At 51.1% G+C, this 12,408-nt stretch overlaps 1 protein-coding gene across 1 annotated transcript; it reads left to right on the top strand.

Annotated features, from left to right (window-relative positions):
* Positions 1 to 534: 534 nt before the first annotated feature.
* sh2b1 (SH2B adaptor protein 1) lies at positions 535 to 8,461 on the top strand. The gene is made up of 10 exons (XM_080487293.1): positions 535 to 650; positions 3,011 to 4,891; positions 5,836 to 5,937; positions 6,292 to 6,383; positions 6,453 to 6,535; positions 6,601 to 6,756; positions 6,905 to 7,122; positions 7,225 to 7,399; positions 7,576 to 7,669; positions 8,327 to 8,461. The coding sequence occupies exons 2-10, from the start codon at positions 3,221 to 3,223 to the stop codon at positions 8,346 to 8,348; spliced, it is 2,613 nt and encodes an 870-aa protein (XP_080343419.1). The 5' UTR covers positions 535 to 650; positions 3,011 to 3,220; the 3' UTR covers positions 8,349 to 8,461.
* The last annotated feature ends 3,947 nt before the right edge of the window (positions 8,462 to 12,408 follow it).

Below are 12,408 nucleotides of genomic sequence, written 5' to 3'. Positions count from 1 at the left end.
TGTTAAAAAGTCTGACCAATGTTCAGCAGCACATTGCATACCTGGCTCCTGCAACATAATCATGAGATCGTTGATCTCAAAAGTATGAGGTAATTATCTCATAAATTCAGTAAAACAGAGCGGATTTTTGTTTTCAGAAGAACCATTATCTCAAACTCAGAAAAAGAGTAAAAAAAATATAATTATTTTTTCTCATAATTATGAGATAATTATCCATAAATTCAGTAAAACAGAGCCGATTTTTGTTTTCAGAAGAACCATTATCTCAAACTCAGAAAAACAGAGTAAAAAAAATGTATACTTATTTTTTCTCATAATTATCTCATTAATTCAGAGAAATAGAGTCGATTTATTTCTTTTTTTTCACGTGAATGTAATACGCTTCAGTTGAAGATGTTTTTTTGTTTTGTTTTGTTTATTTTTTACTGCAGCCGTCAGAACGCGGCTCTCGCGGGCCCCAAACATTGCGAGAGTTGCGATCAGCGCGAGACTCACGGCGCGCTGCTCGGCATAGCAACATTTAGCCAAACAACAGCCGCCGTTAGCGGAGGATCGTCCCGTTATGTGGCCCGGAGCGCCGGTGAACCGGGAGCCAGCTCCACCCGCAGACACGCACCAAGACAGCGGGCCGCGGTGGCGCACAGGTAGAGGTACGGGACCCGCTGCGCTCCGCTGGGCGGCAGAAACGCACACTTTTATCCTAGAGAGCTAGGCTAACGTTAGCTCAGCCCCGGGAGCCTCTTCGGTCGGTGATTCCGTTTGTTGGAATCGGAGCTGCAGGTCGAGGCAGCCGCGGCGGAAAGCTCCTCTGCTGGGACAGCCGGGCCGGGTAGAGCCGGTCCCAGCCGAGCCGCCACGGAGCGGCTGCAGTGCAGCGAGAGGGACACGGGGCTGCTATTGTTAGCGCGTCCGTACGGAGCTGGACGAGCTGCTGCTTCGTGTTAGCAATCGGACCGGACCGAGCAGGGAAATCTGCCTGGAAACGCAGCTTCAAACCTGCGTTAGCCCGTTTTCCCCGCAGATGACGGTAAACTGACCACAAGGTTTATCGCCACACAGATTCTGTGAACCAACAAATGAATCCCCCAAATCAACCTGTCACTTCAGTTTCCAGCTCTACCTGCCCCAGAAGCACTGCATGTAGATCAAGTGATTCTCATCCTCTGCGAGACCTCAGGTTCCACTAGTTTAAACTAGTTTCAGCTGTAAGAAGGTGAAACTCAACACGTCCGATGAGGCTCAACATTGATGAACCCTGAAGTGACCCGAGAGTCTCACACATCAACCTCATGTACTACTAGTACTGACAATGGATTTCCTCACAAGTCCAATTTAAACCTCACTGTGAATATTCTTCGCTTCAGTCACATAAAATTTACCCCCAAATAAAGTCCTGGACTCTGCAGCTAAAAGCTTCCATCTCTTCCCATCCGCACGGATCCCTGGATTCTTTTTAAATCCGCGGTCCCACTGCAGTCTGTGGCGGGACGAGGCAAGGCAGGACCGGGCAAGGCAGGACGGGACTAGACGACAAGACAGGTTTTCGTAGGTCCCCACTGACAAAAGTTGTGAATGATACCCAAACAACCTTAACCAACAGTTACCATTTTTCGCCACCCCTCTGTTGAGGTAGCGAGCACATTGGTACGGTTCCATTAGGCGGAGTCGCCTGCTGATTGGTCAGTGACGATCGGCACTCTGGACAAGCAGTAATATTTAAATATCTCCTCGCCATATGAAACCTCTGTTGTTGTACTCATTATTTTTCTCACTTCATAATACATTTTGGTTCAAGGCGCCTTTCTCGCCACTCAAGGATAGCGTAGAGTCGGTAGTTAAAACAGTGCATTAAAAACAATACAGGGCAATTGGCATCAGAAAGAATCTGCAGTTCTGAACAGATGTGTTCACTTCCTGCTGTCGATGAGCTGCAGACACTGACTTCCAAACAGTAAAGATTGTTAAATGAGGATTTCTCTGTGAAGAAACTCAGAATGAAGAAAAGCAGACGTTTGAGCTGTGACTGCGGCCGCACGTGAAACTCGACGGTGTTCGATTCCTGAACAGCGTGAAGCTACTTCAGATGTGACGCGTCGCTTCAGTGGTGAAACCAAATGTTTTCCGACATGATGAGGTGGCACAGACCAGAACCTGAGTCTCTCGAAGACCTCCTATTGGCGTGTTCACATGCCCCTGTTTGGTCCGAACCAGAGTTCTCTTCAGGGAAAAAACGTTTTGTTTTGGGCGACGTGAACATGCCCACCAACTCTGAACCAGAGCTGACAAGAGATCTCTGGTCTCCTTGAAGACCTCGGTCTCGGTTCCTTTACAAACAATCTTTCTAGTGGGCGGGGGAGAGGACGTGACGTAGTGCGCAATGTATTCTGGGTAGTAAACAAACAAACAAACAAACAAAGCTAACCACGTGAATCAGAAGAAGCAGACTCGGAAAGAAAAAGTTGGAAAATATCTCGCAGGCAGACGTGAAGTAGTGAGGAAGAATAAGTGAGGAAGACTCTTTAATATCTGGTCTGAAGACTATATACCTCGGTTCTTTGTGGCTACCAATTAGCCACGAGCTAACTAGCCTAGCCACCACGGGCTAAAGCGGTGGAGCTTTAGGTTTCGGTCTGGACCAATCAATGAGCCGGGTTTTCTTCTTGACTTCCTCTCTGCTCAGTGTTTGTTTCAGGCCACAGCGCCCCCAAACCAGCAGCTGGTGTAACTGCAAGACATTTTCAAGGCGGTTTGATCCGATCTCTAAAAGGAAAGTGAACCCCCCCCCCCCCCCCCCCCAACCCAGTGTTAAATAGCCCTGAAACATTCTGGAACCTTCATTTGACGAACCACAGAAGTCTGAGCTCTATTGCTGTTGAATCCAGCTTGGAAGTCAGATGTTGGGCAGCAGCACCACTTTTCTGTGCTTCTCCAACCTCCGTCACGACTGTTCTTTTGTGATTGATTCCCATCGACGTTGTGAAGTTACGGTTTGTTGTGTGTTTTGTGGCAGGATGTGGATGTGGGACTCGTGGTGCGGTCCACAACGGCGCTGTGACTCCTCTGAGCTGCTGTGACTGATCGGACGTCCCGACAGGACGATGTAGCAGGAAGCTGTTTGACCTTCACGTCTCTCTGTTGTGAATTTGGATCTGATGATCCGAGTCGTCCCGCCGGCCCTCGCCCTCGCCGTGTGTTTGAACTGAATCCAGTCGTCAGCAGGATGAACGGCTCTCTGCTGACTCCGCCCAGCCCGCGTGCGGCTGCCAACTCCTCCCCTCTGCCTCCCTCCCCCTCCCCCTCTCCTCCCTCCCCCTCTCTGCTGCCCCTGTCTTCCCGCCCCCCACCCCTCCCTCCGCTGGTGAGCTCCCCGCCCCCGGCTCACCCCTCTTCTCTCTCCGACACCCCCACGCCGTCCCCCTCACCATGTCTGAGCTGGACCGAATTCTGTGAGCTTCATGCCCGCGTGGCCGCCGGCGACTTTGCGCGCCACTTCCGGGCATTCCTCCTGGAGAACCCGCACTACTCCACCGACTCAGCGGCCGCATTTTGCCGCCGCTTCACTGACCGTTTTGTACGCCACTTCCAGAGCGAGCTGGAGGGGGCGCTGCCACCGAGCTGCGCTGCCGGCCGGGATGAGATGGCGAGCTGGGCTCCCCAGTCAGACGCTACATCCCTAGAAGAGGAGGCGGTCTCACCCCTCTCGGCCACCGGGGGTGCCATCCCCCCATGTCCGCAGACCAATGCCACACGTGCTGCATCCAAACCGGCTCCAGCGCGGCTGGTACTGGAGAACCGCAGCGGGGAGCGCTTTCAGGACTCGTACGCACACGGGCAGGTGTTCCCGCCGTCCTCCTCATCGTCGTGCTGCTCCTCGGTCGGCGGGAACAACGGGAGGCGCGAGGAGAGGAACGCCGTGCTGGCACCCGGTAACGGCGAGGCGCCAGTGGAAGAAGAGGAGGACGGCTGGCTCGGGGTGGCGTCTGTTGGAGAGGACGCAGAGCAGGAGGAGCGGGAGTCCTCCGAAATGGACAACGCCGACGGTTGTCAGGCAACGCCCTCGTCCGTCACGCTGCCGCCCGCCACCAAAGGAAACGGCGCGACTAGCGCCTCCAAAAACAAACTGAAGAAGCGCTTCTCGCTGCGCAGCGTGGGCCGCAGCGTGCGGGGGAGCGTCCGGGGCATCCTGCACTGGCGGAGCTCCTCCAGTGACGCTGCACAGAGCCCGCTGCCCTCCAGCTACAGCTACACTATGGGTGTACAGGACGCCAGCTTAGGCTCCGCCTCCAAGAGGAACTCTGGTACGCAACCCCCCACTCCCACTTCCTCCATGCCCGTGTCTTTGTCCATGCCCCTCTCCCTCCCCCACTCCTCCTCCTCCTCTCTGCCGCCGTCGTCCTCAAGCAGCGCCACCTCGCTGTCACTGTCGGAGGCCGCCCGTGATCGGCGGCGGAGCAACGGTGAGGGAGGCGAGAAGGAAAAGTGGAGTCATCGCCTGGAGAAGCTGAGACTGTCGCGCTCGCCTCCTCCCGTTCTCACTCCGACTTCCGCCGCCTCCTCGGCGCTGCCTCCCAGCAGCAGCGCTGCTGCCGCCGCCGCCATGGGACCTCCGAGGAAGGTGGGCCGGCTGGTGCGGGAAGGTGGCGTGAGCGTCAGCTCATCCAGCGATGAGCTGAGCAGTGGCCACGGCTTCTCGGGCTTCTCCTTCGGTCTGCTGCACCATGCCGCCGACAGTAACGCCGCCGCTTGTCCGGCACAGCCGTTAGCCAGCGGTGGAACTGTGCCGTGGCGAGGAGGCCGGTGGCACAAGTGTCGACTGGTTCTCCGAGAGCGGGACCGAGAGGGCGGTGAGCGCGGAGAGGAGTACTACCTGGAGTTCTTCATCCCTCCCAAAGTAAGTGTTTGAGTCTCTCCCTCCTGTCTTCAGTCAGAGCTCAGCTCTCCTTATGTTGGTTTAAAACCCAGCCGCTGGACATAACTTGTCTCAATGGAAAAGGCGCCAAACTTTTCTGAAACTCTGGTCCTGGTCCTGGTATTGGTCACGACTGTAACTAGTAGTTTTAGTGGAGCCAATCGGAACAAAGTTTCCTCCGTGGTGTCAGGACTTCCAGTCCATATTCTCTTGGAATTTGGTACTTTTATTTTGACAGTTACCTTAATAACAATCCTACATGGCGTTTGTCCACTAGAATGACCATGTTCTCCGATTGTTCATGTTTAGAGCTCATTGTTCTCTGCGGCGTGTGTGTGTGTGCTTTTAATACTAAAACTAAAAACGGCTCCAACTAGTGGCCCAACATGGAAACATTGTTTCTCATATTTATGCCATTTCCATGGATACGGAAATTGTTTTCAGAACGTTTGTGTAAATGTAAAACTTGTGGACAGGTGGACCGCCTGTCACTCCAGAACCTCCACCTCCACCCTCACGTGTTCATGTGTTCACGTGTTCACAAGGTTCTGATGCTCTATTAACAAACCTGATGTGAGCTCATCCATCATATGATGCTGTACAGGTGAACTGAAGCAGGTAATGGAGGTTTGGCATGTGCTTCCTCATGTTTCTATTATTTTAACTTGTCAATAACTGATCATTTGTCAATATGTGGCAAAAGAAAGACCAGAGAAAAAACTGAGTGTCGCCAAACAAATTAGGAAAGTTCCGGCGTTGGTCCTCAGTCCTCCAGCTCCTGGTGAGAGCCGCTCCAGCAGAGCATCAACCTCCTAATGAGGACTAGGTGGTCACCATAATGATCTGTTTATCTACACTGACGTAGCCTCCACCCGCCCCGTCACTCGCTGCTACGTCATTCACTGCTATGTTACTCTGCTCTGCAGTCTTCCAAGCCCCGGCTCACCGTTCCCTGCTGCTCCATCGTGGACGTGAGGAGCACGACGGCGCTGGAGGTCCCCGACAAGGAGAACACCTTCCTGCTGCAGGTAAGCACAGCTCCACCCTGTGGTGAGAACACCTTCCTGCTGCAGGTAAGCACTTGTTGGAGGTCCTTAGTATTCTTTGCTCAAGTCAGATTAAAACTAGTTTGTCTGGTCCGAATAGCAATTTCTGTGCTCCGGTTAGAAATGAATGACTTACAATTTATTTATATTTATATTCTTTTTTTTTATTAATGCAGCAAAGTGTATATAAGCCAACTCAAATGTATAGATATCGGAGTCCGGCCCTAACAGCCAGAGCAGACTGATCAGCCCTGGTCGTTTCCACGGGAGGTGTTTGGGTGGAGGGCGAGCATCCCGGCTGCCACTGATGAAGTGTCATTGTGTTTTCTCCGTCAGCTGGAAGGCTCGGCGCAGTACGTGATTGAAACTCGAGATGCCGTCCAGATGAGAGCGTGGCTCAGCGACATCAGGAACGGCATTTGCCTCAGGTAACTGTTCATCTGCGCGATTGCATCAGTCTGTGTTCCGAGGACTTTAACTCCACTTTCGTCCCGCAGTGAGCAGGACGACGCAGAGGGAGTGTGTGGTGGTCCGTTGGACGTCAGTGGGACGCCAGAAATCGGAGACCGGCTTTCCCAAGGTGAGTGTCCACCAAACATTTCTGTCATTGGTGGGTTTTCTAAGCTGACTGGATGTGTCGCTCAGTGTGCTACGGAGGGATCGGAGGCTCCTCCCCCCTCATGGAGCCCCTCCCACCGGAGCTGCCGCCTCGGGCTCCTCTCGATGAACCAGACGCTCGGATCCTCGGAGGAGGCGGGGCCAGTCTGGGCACACCTTTTGCAGAGACGCCGGATGCCACAGGTAAGGATGAGTTGACTTCAGTTTGAAGCGTTGATTCAGCACGTCGAGACGCTGCCGTGATCTGTGGGGTAACAACTGTCCTTCTGGGGGTAACGACTGTCCCTCTGGGGGTAACGACTGTCCCTCTGGGGGTAACAACCTGTTTCAGGCTCCTTCCTGTTCTCGGAGGTGGTGCCACCGGCGGCAGAGGCGGTGGAGCACCCGCTCAGCGAGTGCCAGTGGTTTCACGGCACGCTGTCGCGCCTCAAAGCAGCCCAGCTGGTGCTGGCCGGCGGCCCCGCCAGCCACGGCGTCTTCCTGGTGCGCCAGAGTGAGACGCGGCGAGGCGAGTACGTCCTCACCTTCAACTTCCAGGGCAAGGCCAAGGTGAGTCGTCGGGGTTTCCCGCCCCGTGCCGCACGAGCACACCGCACTTCCTTCCGGTCTGTTGACTCGGGGTTCCTCCTCCTCCTTCTTCGTCCCCGGCAGCACCTGCGCCTGTCGCTGAACGAGGACGGGCAGTGCCGCGTGCAGCACCTATGGTTCCAGTCCATCTTCGACATGCTGGAGCACTTCCGCGTCCACCCCATCCCGCTGGAATCCGGCGGCGCCTCTGATGTCACGCTCATCAGCTTCGTGGGCGCCACCGCCGTCCGACAGCCAGGTACGAGGCCGTGGTCACGGTTATGGGGGTGGCGGACATGCTGAGCATCTTCACGTGTGCCTGCCGCCATGTTTTCATCACTCTCATCCTCCTGAAGCTGATCTGGACTGATCCCAGATCAGCTGATCCGTGCGTCTCCTCTGACTCCCTGTTGTATCGTCCGCCCGCTCCTGCAGGCCGAGACCGAGCCGGCAGTCGACCCACAGTCTGTGATGTCATCACCTCCACGCGCCATCCCGACTCCCCATCAACCCCCATCTCTGACTGTGTGTAAGTGAGAAGCACTCAACTGTGTGTGTGTCTGTTTGCGAGTGTGTGTGCGCATGTGAGACTTCATAAACTTGTTCCACCGAGTCTTTTGCTCGCTCTCATTAGGGTCCGAGCCCCAGCAGGGCTGGTTAGGGTCCGAGCCCCAGCAGGGCTGGTTAGGGTCCAAGCCCCAGCAGGGGGGGCCTACATTGTTTCACATTTGTACCACATTTCACCTACGTCCAAGACATTCGGTAGACAGCCATACTCTAAAACAGGGGCGGGCAAACTACCACATCCAGCCCGTCGGACCTTTTAATCGGCCGGCTGAACATCTTGTCCTGTAATGGCCGGCGCAAAGCCTTTTAATGTTTATGTCTGATATGTATGACTAGCCGTCTGTCACTGTGGAACCTGAGCCAGAACGCTTCCCCCTGCTCTAGAACCCGAGCCAATCAGAAACTTGACATTTTGCCACTTTCGTGTCGTATTGTTGGCCCACATTTCCATCGCACTCTGACATGAACCAAACCTCGGCATGCGCCACGTTCCAACGTGTGCGAGGACCCGTCAACGCTGCCTACAGCTTTTAATTTTCGGTTTTCTCCTCCCTCACTTCAACCGCTCCTCCTCCCACCGTGTATTGACACTCCTCCTTCTCTCCTCTTCCCCCTGCAGACTTGACCAGCAGACCCCGTAGCCCCCCTCAGCCGCCTCCTCTGCCGCCGGGACGCCCGCCGCCGCCCACGCCTCCTCAGGAGAGAGTGTCTGAGCCCGAGCTGGGAGGAGGAGCAGGAGGAGCAGAAGCAGGAGGAGGAGGAGGAGGAGGAGGAGGAGGTGGAGGTGGAGTAGGAGCAGCAGCCAGTGTGGCAGCGACTGTTGTCACAGGAGGAGCAGCAGGAGGGAGTGGTGGAGGAGGGGGAGGAGGAGGAGGAGGGGGAGGAGGAGGGGACGACTGGGAGGAGAGAGACAGGGACACTCCTCTCCGCCAGCTGGAAGCTGCGGAGGGAGAGGAGAGGGAAGGAGCGCGCGCCCCTCGAGCCATTGACAACCAGTACTCCTTCTTCTGATGAGGGGGTGCAGCAGCAGCAGCAGCAGGAGGAGGAGGTGCAGCAGGAGGTGTATGTGTGTTTTTCTGTGTGTGCATGAGGGAGAATGGATGAGGCGGCGTTAATCATAGCCATTCATAACCAGTATTTTTATTTTGTTCGCAAGACGGAGGAGGAGGCGGTGAGGAGGAGTAAAAGTACTAACACTATATGAGAGAGAAGCAGCGACAGTGAAGCAGATTTAAACACTAACTGTTCTTATTATTGTTACTTGTTGTTTTTAGCCAAAATAAGCTTGTTGTTTCTTCGTCACATGACGCGGCTGATCTCCTGCAGACTGAACCTCAGCGTGAGGCCCAACCTTCTTCTGATTGTTCCTCCACACTGAACGTCTCGTCAGCAGCAGGAACCACGACGTTCACAAACTCTGCCCAAAAACATGCTCGTTTGTCACTCTGTCCGTCGACGCTGAGCTGCTCTGGCTGAAACTAGGAATCCTGGAGGTTTTCACCTTCGAAACTTTTCAGTGGGATAATATAAACCTAGTCGATGGTACTGTTGGTTCTGATGGTACCATTGGTTCTGTTAGTCCTGTTGGTAACATTGGTACTGTTGGTTACCATTGGTTCTGTTGGTACTGTTAGTTCTGTTGGTACCATTGGTTCTGTTAGTTCTGTTAGTTCTGTTAGTTCTGTTAGTTCTGTTGGTACTGTTGGTTCTGTTAGTTCTGTTGGTACCATTGGTTCTGGTAGCTGTGTTGGTACCATTGGTACTGTTGGTTCTACTGTTGGTAACATTGGTACTGTTGGTACCATTGGTTCTGATTCTATCGTCGGTTCTGTTAGTTCTGTTGGTACCATTGGCTCTGTTAGTACTTTTGGTACCGAGCATGAAACCCTAAACTGAGCTGAGCAGTTTTCTCTTCAATCCGGCTTCATTCTCAACTAGTTTTGCTAACTAGTGAAAACTTGTTTCCATAAATCTTAAAGTTTTGACTTTCAGGATTTATAAAGTTCTTTTATCCATTAAAATATTCAAAATTGAATCATTTAACTTCACTTTGTTGATTTCAAATTTGTATTCATGATCTCGATTTTTTTTTTTTTTTTTTTTTTTCGGAAAAACTATTTTTAAACTTTTTTAACTTGTGAATTTCAAATGATCCGAGTTTTGTTGCGACACATTTATTATTTCAGAAACCTTCATTTGTAAATGTTTTTCTTACAAGGATTTTTTTCTAATGCAAGTTTGAGACGAGGTAGTTTTTTTTCCTGTTTTATTTGTAGCTTTAATCTCAGAATACTGACTGAAGAAAAATGTTAAAATTTCACAAATATTTTCACTATTTCTTTCATTTAAAATGTTCTCATGTAGGTAAAGTGTCACTTATTTTTTTTCCCGGTGTTTTTTTATTTTGTTTTTGCAATATGTAAAATTTAAATCTTTTTTCTAATTATTTGATTCTAATGGAAGCAAATATAAGTATTAAAAGGTTAATATAAATAGTCACTTATGTAATATTTTACTAAAGAGGCCTAATTAAAATTTAATAACTTTTTTTACAGTGTACTTTTGTGCGTCGACACTAAAAGAAAAAAGTAATAAAAAAAAATTTTTTTTCTTCATTTAAAGTTTGTGATGTGACCAAACAATCAATTGTAAATTCACTTCAAGCAAAGTTAGACGTTTATTAAATAAAGACGGAGACAAAATGTCCTCGTTTGGAATAATTATAAAACAAAGTTCCTGTCAGTGTGGAGAGTGAAAATGAAAACTGATTTACTGCTTCGTGTCTCAGTCAGCAACGTTTTTGAGCAGAGTTTGTATTTCCCCTGGTACCTGAACACATCACATCACCCCCCCCCCCCCCCTCCCCAACACACACACACACAAAATGGGTGTAACGGTAATGATGAAGATGATGATAAAGACTGTCGGATCGGTTTTATTGTTTTCTTTAGTTTGTAACTGCGTTCATCCTGTGATTCTCATGTCTTTGTGCCTTTTTTTATTTTTGGGAGAAAAAGAAGGAAAATAATTATATTCATATATTTATATATAAAGGATGTGCTGTCTGGTTGTCATGGAGATGCCCCCCCCCTCCCCCTCCCTCCTCCTGCCTTCGAGTGTTAAGAAAAGAAAAATAGAAACTTTTTCTACTCGTGCCTTTTTGTGTCTGTCCGCTAACCCCCCCCCCCCCACCCACCCACCCACCCACCCCCACCCGCCTTGAACTCTTTGTGCCTTTCCCCCACCCCCACCCCCACCCCCACCTCACCCTCTCGCTGGGACCGTCTGTGTGGGGCGACAGTGGCCGTCCTGCCCCCGTGTGGTTAGTTTCAGGTACTACATTGGATTTAATGATGACAATATAATATAAATATAGTGAAACATGAAGCTGCCGTCTCCCTTTGTGTGTGTGTGTGTGTGCGTGCGTGCGTGCGCGCACCTGCCTTAACCCTGGTGCCTGTGAGGGTTAGCGAACCTGAGAACCGAAAGTTGTGTGAAAATGATGGGAAGGCCTCGAAATGGTCAATATATTCTAGTGCAGCCGTCAATGCGCCGTCACTCCAATGAGAGGAATTCTGGGTTCAGTGTCCTGCTTGGGGACACGTCAGTATGTCGACAGGTGGACGTGGGAATTGAACCTGCAACCATCCAAATGGGAGACAACTGCTCTACCAGCACCGCCCCACATAGTGCAAAGGGAAAACGATGGATCTTAGTCAAAAATGATATTAAGACCAAAAATTGTGAAAATGATGGTAAGACAAGACAAACAAGACGTCCAGATGGTGAATATTTTTACTTTTAGGAAAGTTAAAGATTTTGGTCAAAAAATGATGAAAATCCTAAAAAGTTTGAAAATGACGATTTAGTCACGCGAACTAAACTGGTGAGGGGGAAAAGCAGGATTGTCGATACTTCTATCAAAGTCAACATTTCATTCTTCAATGAAAAACATGAATGAATCGTATGTCAACATGTTGGAAATGAGAAACTAGATGGATCATAGAATTAATATCGCCTGTGTGGATTCTGCAGATTGGACTCGGCATCTTGGAAAGGAAATTCTGCAGCATGAAAGTGAGTCGGTCCCGTCGCTCTGTGGATCGGAGTGATGGTTCCATTCTGGACGGTAGAACCCTGCTTCAGCATGTGTAGGCAATCAGGATGAGCCAGAGAATTACGGACCAATCAGAGGCCGCCTTTCAAAAGGTCTATATACCATGTGGTATCACTTGACCAATCGCGCCGTGCGTAATGCTGAGCCGTGAGTCATTTGCTCGCTGTGAACTGGAGATGATGATCGTTGCCAAAAAAAGATGGATTTAGCCGATGACAAGTAGGTGGCCATTATGTTTTTAGATGATTTGAGCGAGACGTTATTTTATCAGCCTCTTTTTCAAAAACTGGTGTGTGGTTGAGGATACAAGGGGGTGGGGTTGATGACACAAGGGGGTGGGGTTGATGACACAAGGGGGTGGGGTTGAGGACACAAGGGGGTGGGGTTGATGACACAAGGGGGTGGGGTTGAGGATACAAGGGGGTGGGGTTGAGGATACAAGGGGGTGGGCTTGATGACACAAGGGGGTGGGCTTGATGACACAAGGGGGTGGGGTTGATGACACAAGGGGGTGGGGTTGATGACACAAGGGGTGGGGTTGGTGATACAAGGGGGTGGGGTTGAGGATCCAAAGGGCCCGCCCC

The sequence above is a fragment of the Lipophrys pholis genome (assembly GCF_963383615.2).
Source record: "Lipophrys pholis genome assembly, chromosome: 19".
NCBI classification, from domain to species: Eukaryota; Metazoa; Chordata; class Actinopteri; order Blenniiformes; family Blenniidae; genus Lipophrys; species Lipophrys pholis.
Note: the sequence above shows the minus strand (reverse complement) of the source record. Positions and strands in the feature narration are given on the sequence as shown.